This window comes from Dromiciops gliroides, chromosome 3 (assembly GCF_019393635.1).
Source record: "Dromiciops gliroides isolate mDroGli1 chromosome 3, mDroGli1.pri, whole genome shotgun sequence".
Lineage (NCBI taxonomy): Eukaryota > Metazoa > Chordata > Mammalia > Microbiotheria > Microbiotheriidae > Dromiciops > Dromiciops gliroides.
In genome coordinates, this window is record NC_057863.1 from 336,734,040 (window position 1) to 336,760,018 (window position 25,979).

General features: G+C 41.3%; 1 protein-coding gene across 10 annotated transcripts in view; it reads left to right on the plus strand.

The window, feature by feature from the left end:
* Positions 1-25,979, plus strand: part of KALRN (kalirin RhoGEF kinase) — a 991,119-nt gene that overhangs the window by 341,090 nt on the left and 624,050 nt on the right. For all 10 annotated transcript variants that reach the window (XM_043992602.1, XM_043992601.1, XM_043992603.1 and 7 more), the window contains one exon: positions 8,027-8,539. In XM_043992602.1, the coding sequence (XP_043848537.1) occupies positions 8,027-8,539 (513 nt within the window). The remainder of the gene's footprint in view (positions 1-8,026; positions 8,540-25,979) is intronic.

Here is a 25,979-nt window from a genome sequence, read left to right on the forward strand (position 1 = left end):
TCCTTTAATTATTTCTTTTCTTCCTTCCTTCCTTCCTTCCTTCCTTCCTTCCTTCCTTCCTTCCTTCCTTCCTTCCTTCCTTCCTTCCTTCCTTCCTTCCTTCCTTCCTCCCTCCCTCCCTCCCTCCCTCCCTCCCTTCTTTCTTTCTTTCTTTCTTTCTTTCTTTCTTTCTTTCTTTCTTTCTTTCTTTCTTTCTTTCTTTCTTTCTTTCTTTCTTTCTTTCTTTCTGTCTGTCTGTCTGTCTGTCTGTTTTCCTTCCTTCTTTTCTTTCTTTCTTTCTTTCTTTCTTTCTTTCATTCTTTCTTTCTGTCTGTCTTTCTTTCTGTCTTCCTTCCTTCCTTCCTTTCTTCCTTTCTGTCTGTCTGTCTGTCTTCCTTCCTTCCTTCTTTTCTTTCTTTCTTTCTTTCATTCTTTCTTTCATTCTTTCTTTCTGTCTGTCTTTCTTTCTGTCTTCCTTCCTTCCTTCCTTCCTTCCTTTCTTCCTTCTTCCCTCCTTTCTTTCTTTCTTTCTTTCTTTCTTTCTTTCTGTCTGTCTTCCTTCCTTCCTTCCTTTCTTCCTTCTTCCCTCCTTTCTTTCTTTCTTTCTTTCTTTCTTTCTTTCTTTCTTTCTTTCTTTCTTTCTTTCTGTCTGTCTGTCTTCCTTCCTTCTTTTCTTTCTTTCTTTCTTTCTTTCTTTCTTTCTTTCTTTCTTTCTGTCTGTCTGTCTTCCTTCCTTCCTTCTTTTCTTTCTTTCTTTCTTTCTTTCTTTCTTTCTTTCTTTCTTTCTTCCTTTCTTTCTTTCTTTCTGTCTGTCTTCCTTCCTTCCTTCCTTTCTTCCTTTCTTCCTTCTTCCCTCCTTTCTTTCTTTCTTTCTTTCTTTCTTTCTTTCTTTCTTTCTTTCTTTCTTTCTGTCTGTCTGTCTGTCTGTCTTCCTTCCTTCCTTCCTTCCTTCCTATCTATCCACATCACTTTCTAATCCTGTCTCCCCTCTCCACACACCCCTTTCCTTTTTAATAAAGAAGTATAGTCATAAAAACCAAACCAACTTCATGGCTCTATCTGATAATGCCTACCATATTCTAAACCCCAAATCCACCGCTTCTCTGCTGGGAAGAGGGAGACAATTTTCACTTTCAAGCCTCTGGATTCAGCCTTGGCTCCCACACTGATCTGAACGCTGGTGCCTTTCAATGTTGTTTACCCTCACACTACTGTGGCCATTTTGTCCATTTTTTCCCTTTAGTCTCCTTCCATGGAATAAAATGTACCACAGTCTTGTAGACAGAGTCCTTGGCTCAGTGGGGAGGAGGCAGACATAATAATTATAGCTCACATTTATATAGTGCTTTTAAAGTTTGGAAATGGCTTATCATATTAGCTCTTTGATCTTCACAATAACCCTATAAGGGTAGGTGCTCTTTTTCCCATTTTTCAAATAAGGAAACTGAGGTTTAGTGGGGGAGTTACTTGTTTAGGATCACTCAACGAGTTAAGAGTCAGAGGCGGAATTTGAACCCAGGTATTCCAGTAGAACTCTATATACCATAGAGAGTGTTTGGAGGACTTCAGGTCAAAATTTTGTCCGAAGTTAACTATCCCCCAAACGCTCGTGAATCCCTTGCTGTTGGCCCTGAGGATTTTTAATGAACGCCACACCAACTTAAATCAATTCATTAAACATTTATTCCACCTCTGAATTTGGGACATTCCCCTCCCTCAGAATTCTGAGTCTTTGACTCCTCTTGACCTTCCTCTCTCACCAGTGGGTAGAGGAGCTTTCACAGGTATTTTCTTTTTAAAAGGCTCTGAAAACTGCTATTAATCTGTCAGCAGCCTCCCATTCTGGACTTTCCATTCTCCAAGGGCAGTAAGAAAATGTGAACTGTGCTCTAAGCTGCTGAGGCTCGCTCTGGCTAGGATGATGGCTGTTGTCTCTAGGTGTAACTACAGCAATGGGTTATGTGACCGGGCAGAAATCATTGAGCCCCCTTCCCATAGCCCCTAATTAATCACCTTAGGCAAAATTGGGAGCCCCAAAGGAGACTTCTCTCCTAACCTTCCCCCTCCTTCTAGCTTGTACAAACAAGATCTATGGCAATAGACTGGAATTTATGAGCTAAAAACACTGGAGATGACCTTTCTGGTAAATCATGAAACTTAATAAAAAGGTTTAACTACCTGACCTTTCCTTAGGGCAAGCCTGTCCCAGCCTCTAAAGGAAGACTATCTGGCAACCTCCCACTCAGGACAGGAGAAAATACTACAGCAAGGGGAAAAAACAATCAGCCAACAAACCAATCAATCAACAAGCCTTTACTAAGCCCTGTGGCAGGTGCTAGGCATTGTTGTTGTTCAGTCATTTCAGTTGGGTCCAACTCTTTGTGACCTCATTTGGGGGCTTTCTGAGCATACAAAGGCAAAAATGAAATAGTGACTACTCTCAAGGAGTTGACATTCCATTGGGGGAAACAGATCCTTAAAAAGCAAGTTAGCATGGGGCAGCTAGGTGACGCAGTGGATAGAGCACTGGCCCTGTGTTCAGGAGGACCTGAGTTCAAATCCGGCCTCAGACCCTTGACACTTACTAGCTGTGTGACCCTGGGCAAGTCACTTAGCCCCAACTGCCTCAGAAAAAAAAAAGGAGGGGGCAGCTAGGTGGCACAGTGGATAGAGCACCGGCCCTGGATTCAGGAGGACCTGAGTTCAAATCTGACCTCAGACACTTGACACTTACTAGCTGTGTGACCCTGGTCAAGTCACTTAATCCCAATTGCCTCACCAAAAAAAAAAAAAAGAGCAAGTTAGCACATGTTAAAATATACAGAACAAGTAGACTCTTTAAGTGTTGAGCATATATGAAATAAAGGGTTACTTAATACTTCTGTATGTCAAGGATCTATGATTTCTTTAGCAAGGACAGTCCTTCTACCAATGCAGATATCAACGCTTCTATATCTTAGCAATGGGTTTAGTCTAGTGCCTTGGACTGGTAGAATATTTCATTATCTGGTGGCCAACGCTTTGATTCCCTAAGCCAGTGCTCATGGTGCCAGACAGACTCTCCATTTGTTTGGAACCCTTTGAGCTTGGTAGGACCTACCAAGATTTGTATTCCACCATCATAACCTTCAGGAAACCTAAATTATGTCCATGCTTTAATGAGGTATTAGAGAAATCTTTAGTAGATGTGTTTAATATGGAGTTGTCAATTGATACAGATTTAACTATGGAAGACAGTCTTCAAAAGGTGTGATGTGAGTTAAGCTAACGGATTACAGTCTGGTTACAAGCCTTTGTTGTTTCCCTACTGAGTAAAAAAAAAACAGCCAATAATTATATAAGGCTTTAAAAATTTGCAATGATGCTTTGTATCCACTATCTCCTTTGAAGTTTACTTTGAAGGAAGTTAAACAAGAATTTATGTAAAGCGCTTTGCATACTTTAAGGAACCATATACTTCTAAAAATATATTTTTATTTCATTAAATATTTCTCAATTACATTTTAAAATGTTTTTAGCATTCATTTTTTAAAATTTTGAGTTCCAAATTCTCTCCTTCTCTTCTCCCCTCTCTCTCCCACCTTGAGAAGGCAAGCAATATGATATTGATTATACATGTGATATCATGCTAAACATTTCCATATTAAGCATGTTGCAAAAGAAAACACACACACAAGAAAAATAGACAAGAAAAAAAAGAAACACGGAAACATAGAAACAAGAAAAATAGAAAAAGTGGAAAAATATGCTTCCATCTGCACTCAGAGTTCATCAGCTCTCTCTCTGGAGGTGAATGGCATTTTTCATCTTGGGTCCTTTGGAATTATCTTGGATCGTTGTCTTGATCAGAGCAGCTAAGTCTTTCACAGTTGAACATCATTGTACAATGTTCTCCTGAGAACCATATACTTTCGCACATATTAGTATGAAGTATTATAGAAGGAAGTATAGTGGATAGAGAGCCAGCCTCAAAGTTAGTAAGATCTGGGTAAAATCACTGCCTCGAACATATACTAGCTCCGTGGCCTGGGATGAATCACTTAATCTTTTAGTGCCCCAGGCAAATGAGTTTCAGAACCATTATTCATCTACACTGGTCAGTCAACAAGTAAGGTGAAAACATTATCCTTGACCTCAAAGAGCTCACATTCCAATGGTGTATAAGGGAGTTTGCCCAGACTTTCCCTATTCCAAAAAAAGCACAGATATGGTCCAAAAAAAATCCTTGTTTTATAGATTAGGAAACTGAGGCTTAGAGTTTAAGGGACTTACCCATGTGATACAGCTAAGAAATTTTAGAGGGGGGGCAGCTAGATGGCGCAGTGGATAGAGCACCGGCCCTGGAGTCAGGAGTACCTGAGTTCAAATCCAGTCTCAGACACTTAACACTTACTAGCTGTGTGACCCTGGGCAAGTCACTTAACCCCAATTGCCTCACTAAAAAAAAAAAAAAAAAAAAGGAAATTTTAGAGGTAGGCTTGAACCCAGGTTTTCTTGACTTCTACTCTAGCCATGTCTGAGTAAAATGTGTGTTGCAGTGTTAAGATTTATAAAGGTTATTAAGATAATTAAAAATATTGAGTATCTGTTAAGTGCTAGGCACCCTGCTGGTGCTGAAGATACACCAACAAAGAGCGAAACAACCCAAGCTTTTAAAAAGTTTAAAACTGATCAGAGCAGACATAAGTACATACAGAATAAATAGAAAGCAAATACCAAGCTGATAAATACAAGGTAGTTGGTGAAAGAGGGAACAAAATGGTTTGGGGCCAAGAAAGTCTTCATGCTGAAGGTAAGACACCACCTAGGTGACCTTGGCTGTTATCTCAGGGGGAGATAATAGAAGTATTCAAGGAACATAATACAGAATGGAAAATGATAAATGCCTAGGAGAGGAATGAACAAAGGGTTATTGGTGTTCTGGGGAGGCAGAAATCATTTCTGGTGACCAATCCCTGTAGTTGTTGTTTAGTCATTTGCAACATATCTAACTCTTCCTGACTCCATTTGGGGTTTTCTTGGCAAAGATACTGGGGGGATTTTCCATTTCCTTCTCCAGCTCATCTTAGAGATGAGAAAACTGAGGCAAACAGGGTGAAGTGACTTGGGTAGGGTCATACAGCTAAGCTAGTAAATGTCTGAGACCAGATTTGAACTGAGGTCTTCCTGACTTCAGGCCCAGAGTTCCATTTACCATGCCACTTAGCTGTCCCATCCGATCCCTACAATGTAGTAAACAGCAGGAGAGAATCTGCAATGTTAAGGATTCAAGCTACGGATGCAATCTTCAGGAGTATCTTTAGTAATGATTTCTTCCTTTCTTTTTGGGAGGAGGAGCAGCCTGGAGCTTCACCAAAGAAGGAAAGAAAGGAGAGGGAGAATAGCCCCTTGCTCATCATGTTTGGCATTACAGGGCTGTTTGGAACTTTCTGTCTCAGGATTTCTGGTTCTCATGGGGAGAGGACGACCTCCAGTCTGCACTCAGAGAACCCAAGACCTACAGATAGATTCTCTAAGAAAAACAGATCTTTGGGGATTCCAGTCACTGGTTCTAGTCACAATATAATGTTGTCTCTTGCAAATAGGAGAAAAAAAACAACAACAGAAAAAGGCAAGAGACCAGTGGAAGTCTCATTTCCTAGGGTGGGAATCTCATTGATTAGGAGAGGTTCGGAGAAGATGTCTGCTGCCCTGAGGCAGAGGGATGGGTGACTTGATTTCTGGAATCATCCAGTTAAAGTATCTATGATTCCCTAGAATCTACAGTATTTAGATGTTCATACTAAATTGAGCCAGTAATCTGAAGTTTAATAAAAATCAGCGGGGCAGCTAGGTAGTGGATAGAGCACCGGCCCTGGGCCCTGGAATCAGGAGGACCTGAGTTCAAATCCGGCCTCAGACACTTGACACTTACTAGCTGTGTGACCCTGGGCAAGTCACTTGACCCCAATTGCTTCACCCCCCAAAAAAATCATCAAAGAAGAATCAGATTTAGAGATGGAAGGGATATTTGAGGTTGTCTAGTTCAACTTTCAGGGACACATAGGTGGTACAGTGGATAGAGTGCCAGGCCCTGAATTAGGAAAACTCCTCTTTGAGTTCAAATCTGGCCTCAGACACTTACTAGTCATGTGACCCTGAGCAAGTCACTTAACCCTGTTTGCCTCAGTTCCCTCATCTGTAAAATGAGCTAGAGAAGGGAATAGCAAGTCTTTTTGTCAAGAAAACTCCAAATGGGGTAAGGAAGAGTTGGACATGATTGAACAACAATAGTCTAGCCTCCTCGTTTCATAGTTGAAGATACTAAGGCACTAATCAATGAAGTGATTTGTCCAAGGTCACATGGGTATTGAGTGGGAGAGCCAGGATATGAGTTCACTCCAAATCCTGTTTTCTTCCTACCTTGGCCCTAGAGCTGGGCTCTGCCACATTTCTGATCTTTTTTTTTGGGGGGGGGGTTTGCGGGGCAATGGGGGTTAAGTGACTTGCCCAGGGTCACACAGCTAGTAAGTGTCAAGTGTATGAGGCCCGATTTGAACTCAGGTCCTCCTGAATCCAGGGCCAGTGCTTTATCCACTGAGCCACCTAGCCGCCCCCACATTTCTGATCTTAATAGCAGTCTCACTGTTTTGGCCTGATGTGGAGAGGGGAAAGGCATGGGGGAAGGGATATATTCAAGCTTCTTAAGACATAATTAGAATAGAGCACCAGCCCTCGATTCAGGAGGACCTGAGTTCAAATCTGACCTCAGACACTTGACACTTACTAACTGTGTGACCCTGGGTAAGTCACTTAACCCCAATTGCTTCACCCAAAAAAAAAAAAAAGACATAATTAGATCAAGAACTTTGGAATTTGTCTGCTAGTCTTTCTGAACATCCTGAGCGACTTTTCAGATTCCCTTCTGTCTGCTCTGTATATCTCCTATACCTACCAGGCTATTTACTTCTCATCTCCCCCATTAGAATATAGGCTTCTTGAAGGCAGAGATGATTTTCTTTTTGTTTTCCTTTCTTTGTATCCTCAGTACTGAGCACAGAGTCTGGAACATATTTAGCAGTTTAAAAAGTGCTTGTTGATTGACTCACCTCAAGATCATTGACTGTGTTTGGATTTAGAGATCAATGAGTCCCCATAATCCCCCAGTGGTATCTTCCTTTCTAGTCAAAATACAGAGATTTAGATCCTCTGGGCCCTTATTTGTTTGTCTCTTTTGTTTCTTCTTTTTTGTTGTTGTTGTTTTTATATATCCCATTTTAGAGGTAACAGTGTAAACCAACAGATTTAGAGTCTTGGCGGGGCGAGGTTGTAATCCCATTCTAGACAATTATTAGCTGTGTGGCCCCAGGGAATTGATTTGACCTTTTTTGGGCTTCAGTTTCCTTACGTGTAAAATGAGTATTAGAATAACACACACACACAAAGGAATAACACCCACTTTGTGGGATTGCTGTGAGGACCAATCAACAAACACGAAGTTCTTACTACTTGCCCAGAACTGTATTAAGTGCTGGGAATTCAAGGAAAGGGAAGTGTAGCATATATATATATATATATATATATATACACACACACACACACACATTCACATGCATACATGTATACACACATATACACCACATAACATAAACACTCACAGACACATACATATATATCCAATCCACACATGTATACACATACAGATCACACATATATACACATATACAAGCCACATATACATGCACACTATATACACACACTCACGCACAAACACACATACACATTAATATGCATGCTCATATACACCATACACAGTACACACACCCCCCACACACAGGTACACACATACAGATCACACATATACACACATATACATACATATAAGGCAACATATGCATACACACTACATATACACACAAACATGCCCTACACATTCATACACATGCTTGTACACACAGGTGCTATCTAAAGGCGAGTTGTTGCTGTGACTCTCTTTGCCTTGTTTCTCCTCCCGTCGGCTCTTGTCTCTACCTGTCTAGTCATTCTTCCTCTTTTTCCACATCTGCAGACAAGCATGGTGTCAGTGGAAGGCCTGGCTAAGCTGGTGGACCCCTCGCAGCTGACAGAGGAATTTGAAGGCTCCCTAGACTACAACCATGACGAGTGGATAGAGCTCCGGGTCTCCCTGGAGGAGTTCTTCAACAGTGCTGTTCATCTGCTCTCCCGGCTCGAGGACCTTCAGGAGATGTTGGCCCGCAAGGAGTTCCCGGTGGATGTGGAAGGCTCCCGGCGGCTCATTGATGAGCACACGCAGCTCAAGAAGAAGGTTCTGAAGGCCCCGGTGGAGGAGTTGGACAGGGAAGGGCAGCGGCTGCTTCAGTGCATTCGCTGCAGCGATGGCTTCTCCGGACGCAACTGCATCCCAGGCAGTGCCGACTTCCAGAGCCTCGTCCCCAAGATCACCAGCCTCCTGGACAAATTGCACTCGACCCGGCAACACCTGCACCAGATGTGGCACGTACGCAAACTCAAACTGGACCAGTGCTTCCAGCTACGGCTCTTTGAGCAAGATGCTGAGAAGGTAAGGAGATAGAGGAGGAGAAGGGGCTGTGGCAGGGCGGCCAGGGGCCGGAGATAACTTGGCTGTGAGGAAAGTTAGCGCTGCATTCTTCTGATTGGACTTTGCCGCGATGAGTCTTTTGTATTTTCGTGGTGCTCTTAATTCATTAAGATGCGTTTATATACACCATGCCGATAAGGATCTCTTCTCACCAGATCCCTATGTTGCAATATTGATTCTTTCCTTTTTGTAGATGAGAAAATCAAAACCCAGAAAGGCTAGAACACTGGATTTGGGGGTCTGAAAGACCTGAGTTTGAATCCTGCCTGAGACACTTGGTAGCTATGTTACTCTGGAAGAGACACTTAGTTTCTCTCCCTCGGTAGTAATAATAGTAGTATCTATATCACAGGATTGTGTGGTTCAAATGAGATAATATATGCAAAATGCTATTATTATTATTGTTATTATTTTTAAATGGGGGGCGCAGGGCAATGAGGGTTAAGTGACTTGCCCAGGGTCACACAGCTAATAAGTGTCAAGTGTCTGAGGCCAGATTTGAACTCAGGTCCTCCTGAATTCAGGGCTGGTGCTTTATCCACTGTGCCACCTAGCTGCCCTGTTATTATTTTTGTTGTTGTTGTTGCTGTTATTATTGTTGTTATTATTATTATTACTGACCCACAAAAAATTATGATGAAAGCAAGTCTAGAATTCAGGTATCTCTTATCCCAGCAAAGAGCTTATTCCTCAAGAGCAATGTTTTTCAAGCCAGTTTCTACTGTAGACCAGTGGTTCTCAAAGTATCATTAAGGGAGTTAGATGTGAAGGAGGTTCCTGAGAGCCCTTCAGGGGGTCTGTGAGGTCAATATTATTCTCATAACAGTGCTAACATGTTTTAATTTCTAATATAGTTAATATTGATAGATATAATCCACATAAACAAAAAGTCTTTGGAGTGTCCTCAAAGAATTTTTAGGAGTCTAAAGGAGTCTTCAGATCTAAAAGTTTGAGAACCAGTACTAGAGATTGACTTTTATTATCTAAAAATTTTCTGCCATAGGAGATAGAAATTAGGAGCCAGGCAGGAGGAGGAGGACAATGAGGATGGGAGGAACAGGGTGCAAAGAAAAAGAAGATACAGTTTTTCAGCTTATAAATTGTTGTTATTATTGTTGTTGTTTTCTATAAACTGGTAAAAATTTGCTTTGGATCCATGCTGGCTTGAAAACTGGTCACTGGGAAATTGCTTTCCAGCACCATGGACAGATAAATGATAACTCACTCCTTAACCTTCATCTTCTCTTGTGCTCTCCTTTGATGGAAACATATTACTATTTGGTTTGTAGATTCAGCCTTATAAGGGGAGGTGTGCCCCCCTCATTACCCTCTTACATACTTTTCTTAAATTGTAATATATACTGCTGCCAGGTAGCAGTAGGTCTATATCATGGTCATGTTAAGGGCTAAAATTCTAGCTAAACTGTCTAAAATACCTAGTGAGTGGTCGCCAATAAATTATAAGCTTTAGCAAGAGTTAGACTTTTAAGCATTTATTAAGGAGAATAAGAATTTGGTAAAGAGAGAGAAAGGCCTAGATTCCTATCTATCAAAGGGAGAGCACATTTCTAGCTCTGCTCTCCACCAGAGTCCAGAGGAAAGAGAGTCAGACAGAACGCTAGTCTCTTCCTTCTTCCTCCCACTACCCAACGTCACTTCCTGATGCCAAAGAAAAGACTCCTGGTCTTGCCCTCAAAGACCTTCACTTCATGGGCGGAACTCTTCTACAGTAAGTCTCCAGCAGGTGGCGTCATTCCAATCGTTACAGTCATTTTCCCATTATTTTTTTTGTAATCAAAACTAAAACAAACATTAAATAGCATGCAATTCTTATTTTCAAGAAGCTTGAAAAAACTGAAATGCATAGGTACTTTTCCACTAATTCTACAGTGGTGAGTAAATTACTAAGATTTATTCTAAATATTTACATTAAAGGGCAAAATTTAAATATGTAGCATATTTCCCTTTTGCTAAAATTACTTATTTTCATGATTTGACATTTTCCTTGCAAAATTTAATGTATTTTCTTGAATTCTTCATCATGAAACCACTCATTATATTACATCTACCTTTGATGAAAGTCTATTTTTCCAAGTCTAGAAACTATATTCCACAGACTTTCAATAAGTTTTAAATCAGGTAAGTTAGAGGCCATTTATGTATCTCCTTTTCTCGGATAAATTTCTCAACCTTTCATGATATATGTCATGGTACAATGCTTTTGTTAGTTGCAGTATTACACCTACATTTGTGAATTTCTGCAATTCCAGAATAATCCTGCTTTCAAGTATATCAATATATTTATCGTATTTTATCATTCCCTCAATGGAATAAGATTTACAATTTAGCTGGCAGTTAAAAATGACCCTCAAAACTATTTTTGTGTGGATGTTTTGCAATCTAATGGAGAAGAAACACAGGTTGTATAGGCTCATGTGGAGTTCTAATGCTGGCTTTGGCATAGTCTTTCATGAAAACCTGATTTTCATTGGTAAAAATTACCTTTTTCCAATCTTCAGCTATCCAGTCTCTGTATTCTCTTGCCCATAAAGAGCATTTTTCTTCATAGAAACAGTTGGGAACTTTTAAAACATTGGTCTCACAATTATTGTAACACCAAGAATCCCACTCTGCTTTATAGAATAATCCATAGCACTGTCCAGCTGTTAGATCCCTCTGAAGGCCTTTGCTTTTTTTTTCCTGAGGATTAATTCAGTTATTGCAAGGTAATTGTTTGCATGTTCTTTCCACTATTTTTCATTTTCAAGTGCACTTCCTTTGTGCTTTGGAGAAATGGATCTTGTCTCACTTTGGGCTTGAAGAATCTTTGAAATGTTTGACTTCCCCACATCAACAGGCATTGCAATATCTTTAATAGTCCTTGAAGTGTGCTCTTTAGTAGCTTCAACTTGTGCACATTTCCTTGGAGAAAGATTTTTTTCTCAAAATTTACAGAAATAAAAATACAACAAAAGAGACCTCTGAAACCTGTAAGCATGGAACAAAATTCCATCCTTTGACTAACAGAGAACTAACTAAACATGGGAAAACTAGCTCAATCTAGTTTCATTTGCTCAAAGTCAGACTTCCCAGTCAGCCTGGTATCAATTTAAGCGTGCGCATGCACACACACACGCACACACGCACACACACACTGCTGTCAAAATAAAACATAAAAATAATTTCTTGTTTCAAGTAATTTTTACATTACTATTACTGATATAAACTTCCTCCTTTTTAAATACTGTTCTCAGGCTTTGAATAAAAACTTCAAAAAAATTCATCCTGAATTCTTAACTTATCGTTAAATATATATGTATGGTTCTAGTGTATCAAGGCAGCTCGATTAAAAGCATCAATGCCTTGGATGGCTTTCATCAGCTCCTGGTGGCTTTGCTTTCACTAATGAAAGGGGATCCTTCCTATGAGTGTTTTTTTTCTCCCTAATTAGAGAGAGAAGTGCAGGGTTGTTTTTTTCTAAAATTCCATTCCTTGAGTTCTTCTCCATCACATTCTGGTACCTCCTACTGGGAACTCCTTCTCTGGGGACAGGGGATTGAGCTAAGTTTTCAAAGAGCAGATATATGGCTTGGAGTCCAATTCCTGGGGCATGGCCTTGTTTTCCAGATCCCTCCTTTTGATGTCCTCTCTGTCCAGGCTGAAGATACAGGCAGATACGCCTGTAGGAAATATGGATGTTCCACATGAGCCCCTAACTGCCTCTCTCTGAGGCTCAGCAGCCATACAGACCAAATGTAGTGGGAGAAGCACCAGACCCACCAAAGTGAATGATTTACAAGCTGCTCAGAGTGGCATGGTAGTAGAAAGAACACTGACCCTGAGGTCAGACAACCTGATTTAAAATCCAGCTTGTAATGCTTACTACTTATGTGAGGTCAGGCAAAAACCTTAATCTCCATGGACCTCAGTTTCCTTATTTGTTAAAGGGGGTATTTGACTAGATGAAGGCTTCCTAGTTTAGGGTCTACTAAATTGCAGGGGGTTAATGAGTTTGGATGGGAAAAATTTATCTTTATTTTTGCTAACCTCTAATGGAAATTGATCATCTCTTCTAAGCATTTAAAAACATTGTCCTGAGAAGGGGTCCGTAGGCATCATCATGCTGACAAAGGGGTCCATGACACATCAGAGCTTAAGAACCACTGCACTAGATGTACTCTTCAAGCTTTAGATGAGTGATTATTTACTCTCACATTCATCAAAACTTGTTACACGGGCAGCTAGGTGGTGCAGTGCATAAACCACTGGCTTTGGATTCAGGAGGACCTGAGTTCATATCCAGCCTCAAACACTTGACACTTAACTAGCTGTGTGACCCTGGGCAAGTCACTTAACCCTCGTTGCCCTAAAAACAAAAAACAAAAAACAAAACTTGTTGCACCATGAATCTCACAAAAGACAGCCTGACTTTGACATTTCCATGTTGTCCTGCTAACATTAATAATCACCAGCATTTATGTGGAGGTTTAAGGTTCACAAAACATTTTCTAAAAAACGCCTCATCTGATCCTCACAACAACCCTGTAAGGTAGGTACTGTTGTTCTCCCTATTTAGGAGATGAGGAAACTGAAGCCCACTTCCCCAGGATCACACAACTAGGAAGCGACTGAGGCAGGATTCAAACTCAAGGCTTTCTGACTCTGAATCCAACACTTCACCACACCACCCAGGAGTCTGATGCCACTATCACTGATTATTATGTAGGTCTCACCTAAATATTTTCTCTTTTTCTAAGCCAGGTACATGTGAAGCTTCAGGAGCTCAGGCCTGGTGTACCATCCCAGCTGTCTTCCTTCACCTCCTTCCTCCATATATATATTGTGGAAATTCACCCTTTCTCTAGCCAAGCCAGAAAATAAGAAAAGAACAATAAAAGAAAAGAAAAAAGAAAAATAAGAAAGAATAGCTGTGTTTGGTATCTCAATAATGAAAGTATAAAACTCCATATGCTAGAGTTCTCTCTAATCTGAAAGAGGTAATTTTACACTTTACTCTTCAATGTTTGTTTTTTTTTAAGTGAGGCAATTGGTCACACAGCTAGTAAGTGTCAAGTGTCTGAGGCCGAATTTGAACTCAGGTCCTCCTGAATCCTGGGCCTGTTCTCTATCCACTGCACAACCTAACTGCCCCTTACACTTTACTCTTAAAGAAGTCTCCCTCACCATCCCTCGGCCCTTTCCCCAACTTCCCATCAGCTTTCTAGTTGGGAGCTACTTACCATGGATAACTTATAATTTACATACAATACTTTTTAAAATGTCCTAGCAACGCAAAAACACATAGTAACTTGAAAATTTTATAGGCTGTCCTTTATATGAGCCCCTTCTGAGTCTATTTTCCAAAATAATATATGCCCTTACACAGAAGATAATTTCGTCTATCTATCCTGCTCATCCATCTCAAGTTATAAGAAACACATTTAAAGTAGCTTCTTTTATTCCACTCTCCCTATCCCTAAAATTACTGAGATTCATTCTGATCTTCCCTGGAAGATACTTGAAGCTGATTTGAGCTCCCCAACTTTGTCATAAACCTCAGCCCTCTGAGAATTTTCAAAACAGGGATAGATTTCTAGACTCTCTCTTTTTCTCTCTCCCTGCACCGTGGCAAACTAGACTAGACCAAGATTTTTCCCTTGACCTCCTCTTCCTGGGGTACAGAACAGACAGAACATTTACTCAAGTTTTAATTCACCTTCCTCTTTTTAAAAGACTAAGATCATAGGATCTGGAGCTTGAAGAGAGCTTTGGGATCATCTAGTCCAACCTTCATTTTACAGTTGGGTAAACCGAGACTCAGATAATTTAAGTTACTTGGCCAAAGTTACATATGTAGGGTAGATATGGGGTAGTAGTAGTCGTTGTCATTGTCACCGTCATCGTCGTCATAGTAGTATTGGTAGTAGTGGTGATGGTGGTGGTGGTGGTGGTGGTGGTGGTAGTAGTAGTAGCAGCAGCAGTAGTAATGGTGGTGGTAGTAGTAGTAGTAGTAGTAGTAGCAGCAGCAGTAGTAATGGTGGTGGTGGGGATGACAGTGTTGGTGATAACTAATAATAATAATAATAATAATTGCCTTGCCTACTATGTGCCAGGTTCTTTCTTATTGTGCTACCAAGTCTTCTGACTCCAGGTCCAGTGTTTCTTTTTTTTTTCTTTTTCTTTTTTGCATTCTTGTTTTTGTTTTGTTTTGTTTTTGTTTTTGTTTTGCAGAGGCCGGATTTGAACTCAGGAACTTCTGAATCCAGGGCCAGTGCTTTATCCACTGCGCCACCTAGCCGCCCCCCAGGTCCAGTGTTTCTTTGTTTATTATCTGCTGTCAGAGACAAATGGTCAGGTACTAAGTTCTGATGGGAGGCTCAGGAAGGCGGGTTGAGGCCACTGATGCCTAGCAACTTGGTACAGTGGAAAGGATGATGGCTTAAGAGTCAAAAAACTAAGTTTGAGATGTAACTCTGCTATCTATTAGCTGTGTAACTTTGGGCTGTGGGTTAAACCTCTCTGGGACTCAGTTTTCTCATCTATAAGGTAAAGGGGTTAGGCTGGAAGACTTCTACAATCACTTCCAACTTTATATCTATGATCCTATAATTTTGTGCCCATTTAGTGCTTATCTATGATTCTTTTTACTTATAAAGTGGTTTCCCTATAGGTTCTCCCAACCCTCTTCCACCAGTCTTGGTGAGCTGTAGAACTCCTGGACCAGAACAGTCACTAATTAGTCTTGTAACCTTGGGTGAGCCCCCCTTCCAGGCCTCTGTTTCCTCATCTATAAGAGAAGGGGATTGGGTTAGATACCGCCCCCCAGCTCCAAAATGCTGTGGTTTCCAATCTTGTTTGATGTTTGACAACCTCAAGGGACATAAGTTTGTGTCCGTGGCTGTGTTGTTGAGCCTATAGACTGGGTTTTCAGCGTCAGTGTGAGATGGATTGTAGAGAAGGTCTCTGTCTTGCTCCTCTTCCCCTCCACACTCCCACAGCTGCAGTCCTCTGAGTCAGGGCTTGGTGCCATTCTCCTGAGCCATGCCCCTTCCCTGACTGGGCATCATGGTTCTCTCCCTCATTTTCCTGGGTTTGTTTCTGAGTCTTTGAAGAATATGAATGGGGTTTGAGCAGAGGGGTGCGGTTTCTGGGGGAAGAAATACAAACAAAAGACCGAGGATCTTGACGAAACTGGGCAAAGGTCCTAAAGGAAATGAGACAGTGGGACTAAGTTCAGTTAAGCTCCACAGACTCAGATGAAGTCCTGCTGTGGTATGGTTGAGAGAAAGAGCTGGATTTGGAGACAGAAGTCCTAGGTTCAAATCCTCTTTCTGTCACCTACTATTTGCAGGATCTTGGGTGACTCATTTAACTTCTTAGGTCCACCATTGCCTCATCTATAAAATGAGAGAATTAAACTAAATGATCTATTGTCTATCCCAGCTCTGAATCTGTGCTCCTAGATTTTGTTGTTGTTCAGTCCTTTCAGTCATGGTTTTTTTTGGCAATGATATTAGAGTGATTTGCCATTTTCTTCTTCAGCTCCTTTTACAGGTGAAGAAGCTGAGGGAACAGAGTTAAGTAACTTGTCCAGGGTCACACAGCTAGGAAATGTCTAAGGTCAGATATGAACTCAGGTCTTCAAGGCTCCAGACATGGCTATCTATTCACTGTGCCACTTGGCTACTCCATGCTCCTAGGTGTAAGGCACTAAATAATGGAATAGTCATGCTTAGAATCCATGTAAGAGACAAAGAGAAGCATCAGGCCTGACCCTGGGTTTCTGTAGAATGCATCACCACAGTCTATGAAGTTCTCCCTTTTCCCTTTATTTCCTCTGTGGTTTTCCTGGGACTTTGTATCTTGAGCGAGGGGGAGAGAAAAGGGAAGGGAATACAAAGGGCTCCTCTGAGTGTATTTGCTCTAACGAGACATTGGAGATCTGTGTCTGGGGACCTGGAATATGAGGGCAGAGCATGGGCACAACCAGAAAGTGAAAAGAAAAACCACTGGTACATATAGGACCACCCAGATCTGCTGGGCTTCTGAGTCCTTTAGTGGAGTCTGGGGTTTTTCTAGAGCCATCTGTAAGATAGTGTGGTACAGCAGAAAGGTTATTGTATTCCAGTCCAGAAAGCCCTTGGTTCTAGTCTAAGGGGCAGCTAGGTGGTGAAGAGGATACAATCCTGGGCCTGGACTGAGGAAGATCTGAGTTCAAATCCTCTGGCCTTAGGTACTTACTAGCTATGTGATTCTGGGCATATCACTTCACCTCAGCCTACCTCAGTTTCTCCCACTGTAAAATGGAGATACTAATAGCACCTACCTCCCAGGATGGTTGTGAGAATCAAATGAGATATTTTGTAAGAGCCAAGCACAATGTCTGCCCCATAGTCATTGCCCAGCACTCTATCCACTATGCTACTTAGCTGCCTTACTGTACTATTACACTAAGATGCTAAAGGAGGTAGCAAGTTAGATAAGCAGCATTCCTGCCTTTCCTCCCCCCCTCCTTCCCTTCCTTCCTCCCTCCCTCCCTTCCTTCCTTCCTTCCTTCTTCCCTGCCTCCCTGCCTCCTTGCCTCCCTCCTTTTCTCCTCCCTCCCTCCTCTCCTTCCTTCATTTCTTCCTTCCTTCTCTCCTTCCTCCTCCTGCATCTTCTTCTTTTCTTCCTCCTACTCTTCTTCCTCCTTCTTTCTTCCTCTCCTTCTTCCATCTTCTCCTCCTTTTTTTCTATGTCTTTTTACTCTCCCTCCAAGAGCAGATACTGAGAAAAGAGGAGAAGAGCTAGTTTGGAAATCTTTATAGTTTCTGGTGAAGAAATTCTCAGGTCTTGACTTTAAATCTACAAGAAAATGTGTTGAGGGGGAGGGTAGGGAAAAGAAGAAAAAAAGTTTCTTCTGAATTTCTTGAAGGATGATTCAAAATATCTGTGTAAGGCTCCGGGTTAACTTATTTGGTGCTCTTGAAAGTGGGAGGTGGGGTTGACCATTCAGGGTGAGAGCTCAATGTGCAAATCTTTATCTAAACAAGGAAATAGTCAATGACCTGTGGGTGGGAGCAGCAGCAGTTTCAGCCACTTTCCAGCCTTCTAATGGGAGGCTTAGCAGGTGTAGTCTCCAGCTTGAGTATCTGGCCCATCCTTGGGGAATCTTGAGAGTCCTGGTCAGGTCAGCTTCCATTTCAGCACAATGGGTGGGCCAGCCACAGCTCAGACTTAGAAGTGGGGTTTTAAGCCCTGGCACTGTTACCTTGTGCTTCACCACTGCCCAAAATGGCACCTCAGATCTCACCCACTAACCGTAGAACGAGATGAGACTCAAATGGAAGGTCCCCAGACTCTGTAGTTGTTCCCCTTTCCCAATAGCATATGGGAAACTGTGGGGTCATCTTTCTTTCCTTCCAATTACATCATGCCTGTAGGGAGGAGGCTGCTGTTCTGTTCTCCAAGGCCATTCCTTCTTCCTTTCCTTTCAAGACCTTAATGATTTAATGCCTACTGGTCCAGGTGTCATCTTTGTCTTCCTAAAACATTTCTGGAAAGAAAACACACAAAAGAAATAACATGAAATGAGCAAGTATCAGCACAAAGAACAGTGCTTGAAATAGAGTAGGCCTTAAAAAATAACCGTTCCTTTCCTTTTCTCCATTTTATAAACTAGTATTTGTCAAGTTGTAATGGAGAGATAAGCTAGATGGCACAGTGGATAGAGAACTAGGCCTGGAATCAGCAAGATCTGAGTTCAAATCCAGCATCAGACACTTAGCTATGTCACCTTGTGCAAATCACTAAACTTCTGTTTGCCTTAATCCACCAGAGAAGGAAATGGCAAACCACTGCAGTATCTTTGCCAAGAAGATCCCATGGACAGTATGGGTGTGCTGTGGTCCATGGGGTCACAAAGAGTCAGACATAACTGAATAACAACAATATTAATGGTGAGAGAATATGATATAAAGACAGAAAATTTGGATGTCAATGATATTTCTCGAAAATATTATGCATGAAATTATGCATACGTAAAACTCTTTATGTAAGAATAAGTATAATATGCTTCATTTTGCTCCAAAATTTTCCCAGTCCCCTTTAATCCTGGGTTAGCAAAGGAAGAAGGAAAGACCTATTCTATATCTCCAAGTCCCTAGCTCAGGGTTTATAGGTTCTGTATATATATATATGTATATATATATATATATGTGTGTGTGTGTGTGTGTGTGTGTGTGTGTGTGTGTGTGTGTGTGTGTTGGGGCAATGAAGGTTAAGTGACTTGCCCAGGGTCACCCAGCTACTAAATGTCAAGTGTTTGAGTCTGAATTTGAACTCAAGTCCCCCTGAATCCAGTGCCAGTACTTTATCCACTGCATCACCTAGCTGCCCCTGACTGTCAATATATTTTAACCCAAAAAGTACCCAAATAAGCTTGGGAAATACTGCTGTAAATTTAATACCCAAGGATAGTGTTTTTTTCTCCATTTAAAAATATTTTTCCTGGTATTCTAATGGGAAAAAAAATAAAAGAGGGAGAAAAAAATCCTCAGTCATTTGGAAAATGTTGAAATAATTTACTTTAATATTACCTTAGAAGCCAGGAAGAAGAGAAAAAGTATGCCATTTTACAGCTCATAATGGTTAACTACACATTGCTGAGTAAAATGTAAAACTGAACCAAATCTCAAATGTAAAATGAATAACGCATCATCTCACCAATGAACTTGAACTAACTACTGTTCTGTGTCCACTCATGGCTAAAAGGAATCAGTGCTAGAGAAGGGCACGGGAGAGACATTTTATAATAAGGTCAAGGCAAGTAGCTTATATGCATGTCCAAATTTATTGAGGCATGCATTTTTTCCTCCTGTAATTGGTTTTGCTTCAGGGTCAAAACATACAATGCATTAGTAGATATCTTCTGTCAGATATAGACACATGTATCAATTGTTTGTCTGTATATGTTAATAAGAGGCAGCTAGGTGGCATAGTGGATAGTTGGACCTGTAGTCAGGACTACCTGAGTTCAGATCTGGCCTCAAGTATTTACTAGCTATGTGACCCTGGGCAAGTCATTTCACCCTGTTTGCCTCAATTTCCTCATCTACAAAATGAACTGGAGAAGGAAATGGCAAACCACTCCAGTATCTTTGCCAAGAAAACCCCAAATGAGGTCATAAAGAGTCGGACAGGACCAATACAAACAAACAAAAATCCTCATATATAAAATGCAAAGGGATTAAATCAGATGTAGTCTCTTCTGTCTCTAAATTCTTTGATCATCACATCCTGCATGATTCTTGGTTCATTGTTTTCACATCAATCTTCCATAAAGTAGACATCTAGTATCCCAGAGGCCTTCTCATCTTGGGGCTCCCAGTGTACTATTTGGGCCTCTCATTTATTTGTTTCTTATTCTTTTATTATAACTGGTCTTCCTTTTCCAGTCATTTTATATTGGCTGGGAAAGGGGGAGGATTGAAAGACTACTAAGAAAAAGCACAGTAGGCATTGGAATGCAATGGGATTAGTTAAGGAAAGTTCCTTGGAAGTAGGGATGTCTTGAAGGAAGTGATGCATTGATTTGGAATTTTCTCTTCTAAAAACTATAACTTTGGTATTAAATCCTTTCCTCTAAATTCCCTTCCTTAACATTCAAGGCTCTCTACAGTCTGGGGCTATCCATTTTTTCCAGTTTTATCTTATATTATTCCTCTTAGTACTTTCCATGCTTTAGCTAAAAGCAGCACAGTGTCATTGAATAGAGTGTTAGACTTGTAGTTAGGAATTCCTACATTCAAATCTTGCCTCAGACACTGTGTAACTCTGAACAAATCACTTAACCTTTCTGGACCTAGGAGACTTGAAAGTCCCTTCTACCTCTAACTGTATGGATCAATGACTCTTCCTCCAAATACACTCTACATTAATCTACCTTACTTAATCTCTCTGGGCTTCAGTTTCCTTGTAAGGAAAATGAAAAGATTGGAATTGATGACCTTTATGGTCCTTCCTGGCTCCAAATCTATGATCCCATAGATTCTCCTTCCACATATACTCTACATGCTTCTACCTTCCTGCTCAGCTCTCCAGGGAAATATCACAATTATCAATGGATCCGTAGTTACCATCTAGCTGTCGAGAATGGGGACAAGAGAACTCACCTCTCCTCCGTGGTTTCCAGCCATAACAATAGGTGGGGTCCCAAGTCCATATTGTCTAGATTGGGAGAGAAGGAAGCTTTCTGCTTGTAATGGGGAAGATGCTGCTTGATTCAGAACTTAGATGTTCCTTGAAAATTGGGCATAGAGGGGCAGCTAGGTGGAACAGTGGATAAAGCACCAGCCCTGGATTCAGGAGGACCTGAGTTCAAATCCAACTTCAGACACTTGACACTTACTAGCTGGGTGACCCTGGGCAAGTCACTTAACCCTCATTGCCCTGCCAAAAAAAGAAAAAAAATGGGCAGAGAGGGAGTGGAATGGAAGGGAAGGGAAAGGAAAGGAGAGTCTGAGAGGGGTTTTACCTCTACTGATCCAAGTTATCTACTGATAACTTGCTTGAAATGCAGGAAGGGCCAAAAAGCCTATCTCTGTGTTTCTGCACAGGCTTTCTCCTCATCCCTCCTTACCTCATGTCACTTCTCTTCTCACCTCTCCTCACTTCTGCTTCCTAGAATTCTTAGCTTCCTTTGAGATTTGACCCAAATGCCATACACTCTAAGAGGCCTATACCAGTTTCTTTAGCTGGAAATGTCCTCCCTTATCATCAAATTACTTTAGATTTACTTACTCGAGTTCATGTTTTTCTAGTTAAAGGCAAAGAGACTGCTTAGTATTTTACTTTGTTTTCCCAATGCTCAGCCTGCAATTGTTAACTCTTTTCTAGAATTTGAAGGTTCACAAAGTATTTTCCATACAGTATTTCATTTGATCCTCACAACAACCCTGGGATCCCAGAAGAATGCCATTATTATGCTTATTTCACAGATGATAAAATTGAGGCAGAGGGAGGTTAAGTAACTTGTCCAGAGTCTCACAACTGATAAGTGTGTCTGAAGCAGGACTCAAACTCAGTTCTTCCTGGTACCAGGTCCAATGTTCTATGCACTTCACTATCCCTTCCCACTCAAAAAAAATTCCTGGTGAATAAATGAATGAATGACTCTGGATTTGACCAGAGGAACCGAAGAGAAAATGGAGAATAACATGGACAAAGACATGGAGGTAGGAATTAGCAAAAGGCACAAAGGACTAGATAATTGAGTTGATTCCAGCATAGACTCAAAAAGCTTTGAGATAACAATGGAAAAGCACAGCATGTCTTATTGGGAAAAGCTGCCCCTTTCCTCTGCCCAGTGCCCTCTGGTTTATAACTAATGGTTTAGGCCTCCACTGTATTAACAGGAGCATTCGACTGGGGCACTCCTCATTAGCTTGGACTGTCTGACGAGTTCTGTCTCTTTGTAGCCCCAGTGCACACTGCAGCCATCTTTCTAGCTGCCCTGGAACAGGCTGGATGTAGGTGTCTGGCCTGCAATCAGACCCCATTACTGAAGGAAAGGGATGATCCTTTTTTCCATTAGGAGGCCATTTATTTTATTAGAGGTCATTAAGTCAAGTCATCAAAGACGTGCCTTGGGAAGCTGTAATGGATATGCACTATACAAAGGAGGGACTCCCTCCCTCCCTCCACCAGTGTTTCCTAGCAGACCAGGGTTGATGGAAGCTGAGGCACTCATTTTAGAACCATCTCGGGGCAGCTAGGTGGCATGGTGGATAAAACACTGGCCCTGGATTCAGGAGAACCTGAGTTCAAATCCAGCCTCAGACACTTGACACTTACTAGCTGTGTGACCCTGGGCAAGTCACTTAACCCTCATTGCCCTGCAAAAAAAAAAAAAAGAACCATCATATCTAAACATTATAAGTCTCAAATGAGGACCAATGGACTGTAAGCTCCCTGAGCTCTTTGTATTCCTAGCACCGAGTGGACTGGAACATAGTAGGTGCCTAATGGATGCTTGTTGGTTGGCTGATTGAGTGATTGAAGGGACCATGCATGGCATCTATTCCTACTTCCTTCCTAATGCAGGAATCCTTAAGTCATTGTTGGTTGGTTCTTATCTTTAGTAATGGACAAAGACCAAAATGACATCACTATGTGGGGGCCAAGGTACGGCGTGTACAACTATGGCCAATCAGACCAGTATGAGCTCAGGAGACTCTACCACAGGTTGGGCACAAATACTCCATATGAACATTTGGAGTGGAGATGTCTCTAAATTTGTGCATCTCATGTTTCCTTCGTGCTACTGGGACTCTGCTTTGCTCATAGAGCACAATGCCTTCCTTCATGCAGGCACGCTCTGCTGGGCAGTCTTGTGCCAGTGTCTCCCGTGTTTCACAATCGATTCCAAAGTTCTTCAGCGAGACCTTGAGAGTGATCTTGTATTGCATCTTCTGGTCTCTGTGTGAGCCCTTGCCTTTTGTGAGCTCTCTGTGATTGTCTTTTAGGCAATTATTATCCCTAAATCATTATATGGGATAACTGAAAGATGATTTAAAGACCATCTAGCTCAATTCACATATTTTATAGGTGAGAAACATAAAACCCTTGGATATGAGGTGACTTATCCAAGGTCATATCAGTCACAGAATTGGAACTCAAACCCAGGTTTTCTTAGTCCAAGCTCAGTGCCCTCTCTGCTCTCACACCATATGCTGCCTCTTTTCTGCCCCTTACAGGTGATCATCAGTATGTCATAGTAGACATCTGCATGTGAAACACATCATTTCCCAATTCCTATTACAACCCCAAAGTTAGCAAACCTGGCATTTATACTTTAACACAGACATATGGGTGTTTCATTGAGAGAATTCTTGCCTGCCCCATGGGAGGCTTAGGTTTAATTCTTGGCTCATGCAAATGTGATTTTGGAGACAAAGTCATGTAGTAGAAAGAATTTTGGATCTGAGATCAACAGTTGTGGGTTCAAATTCCATCTCTGTCACTACCTACATGTGTAACCTTGGGTAGGTCCCTTTATATCTTCTGACTTAGTTTTGTTACTTGTAATACAAAGGAGTTGGATGGGATGGCCTTTAAGGTTCATTCCAGCTCAAAATTTATAATGCAAAGAATTTATAATTCTTCTATTTGCTTCTATCTCCCTGGCCTCCTGTCAATGAAGGAGATTATACTGGCTAACTGGGAAGGTCCATTCTATCTCTGAATCTATAATTCTATGACTTTCTACATCCAGCTTTGAAGTGTACATGCTTGTACACACACACACACACACACACACACACACACACACATCCTCTTCCAGGGTTGCTGTGAGGTTCAAATAATAAGAGGCCATGTCTTGTAGTGGAAAGAATGTTAGATCTGGGGTCAGCAGCTGTGGGTTCAAATCCCATCTCTGTCCATACCTACCTGTGTGAACTTGGGTAAGGCAACAGATAGCCTCTCAGTCTCAGTTTCCTCATCTACAAAATAAGGTTACATCGTCCATGTAATATATGTAAGTAGATAATGCACACAAATTGCATTATAAAACTTAAAGCATATATTCCATTTCACATGGAAGAAATGGACATATTCTGCTTGACCTGGGGGAATAAGCTAGGAACAGCGGGCAGAAGTTGCACAGAAGTAAAGCTTCCTAAAGAGGGACAAGCACTATATTCCTTAGCATCTTCCTTAGGATAAGCTTGAGAGGGCAGCTACATGGCACAGTAGAAAGAGCACCAGCCTGGAGTCAGGAGTACCTCAGTTCAAATCTGGCCTCAGACATTTACTAGTTGTATAACCCTAGGCATGTCAAGGTAACCCCAACTGCCTACACACACACACACACACACACACACACACACACACACACACACACTCCTTCTTTTGAATTTGGAATCATTGTCACAAAGTTTGAGAATTATCTCAAGGACCCTTCTACCCTAGCCCCCTGCTTCCCTACCGCACTCAATTTCTCCTAAACAGATGAAAAAAATCTCAATTATTTAATACTCTTGAGAGGAGACCATGTACCATCTACCCTCCTGGCTCATTGAAACCTATATTTAACAAAGCTTACTTTCAGGAAGTTCTTCCTTTATAGATAGTGTAAATTTTTAATGTTCCCAAGTAATTTCATTTCCTCTTATTCATTATCCAATAAATATGTCTGTTCATATCCATTCTTGTCATATTTTTGTTGTAAGGGTCTGCTATTAGGAGGGGGAAAGGAGCTTAGTGGAGAAAACAGAAGACTCAGGTTCAAGTCCAAGTTCTTATGCCTTATTAGCTGTGGGTGCAAAGGAAAAGTCACTCAACCCCCTAACCCTCAGTGTCCTTATCTATAAGTATACTGTTTTACAAGGTTGTTGTGAGGAATTTGCTTTAGAAACTGTAAAATATCATGTCCACATGAACTATTGGCATAGTGGAAAGAGAGTGAAATGGTGGCCCTGACACCATGTTCCTGCATCACCTTGGGTGAGGCATGTTGCATCTCTGGGATACAAGGGGCTCATCTATAAAATGAGGGGGAGTGTGACTGAAATCTCTAAGGTGCTTTGCAGCACCCCTACTCTATGGGACTCTGATATGTTCCACAGTGTCCAAAATGAAGGTACTTTGCCTGCAGAAAGGGCTCTTCAGTCTTGCTTGTACAGTGTCTCTTGTTTGTGTTTGCTCAATTAGGTCCTAATGGGCATTTCAAACCAGAGTCCCCATTCACCTCTCCTTCCCTGCCTGCCATACTCTGGGAATCCCTAATGAGGAGTGCTGACCATAAGGCAGGATCTTTGAGGTCCTTTCCAAATGCAATGTTCCATGGATCTCTGATATGTTTATTTTCTTAGTCATTCTTCAACTGAGAAATCCTTCATTGGGGTTTCCTCTTCCCAGACTTATAGTCTGCTTTTTCTCAGGTGATTATGTGAAATTGTAGGAAACTTCTGTTGGCAGTCCAAACCTATTTCAACAATGATTGTCTATTACTCTTTGGTCACATTATGCCCCTCTGAGACCATGTGGCGCTTCATCAATGCAATCTATTTAATAAACTTGTTCAAAGTAATGATCATCTTTCCTTAATGGAAGACAATTAAGGATTGATCTTTGTTAAGAGTCAGAGATTACCATAGAGATGGATGAGGGAGGAGGAGAAGAAGGTCCAAAAGACGCCAGGTAGTGTTTTACTGTAGGGGAAAGTATAGGAGTGGTTATGAATAAATCATAGCCAAACCAAGAGATGGAAAGACAAGTTCTCCAATAACCTCTGCAATGCCAGGTTTCTCCTTATCAAAAAGATATACAAATCCTTCTTAGCTTTAGAATGGTATCAGCCTTTGATTCTGTGATCTGGAGGCGTGACTTTGCTGGTCTTCTCAGATGAATGAGATGTTGG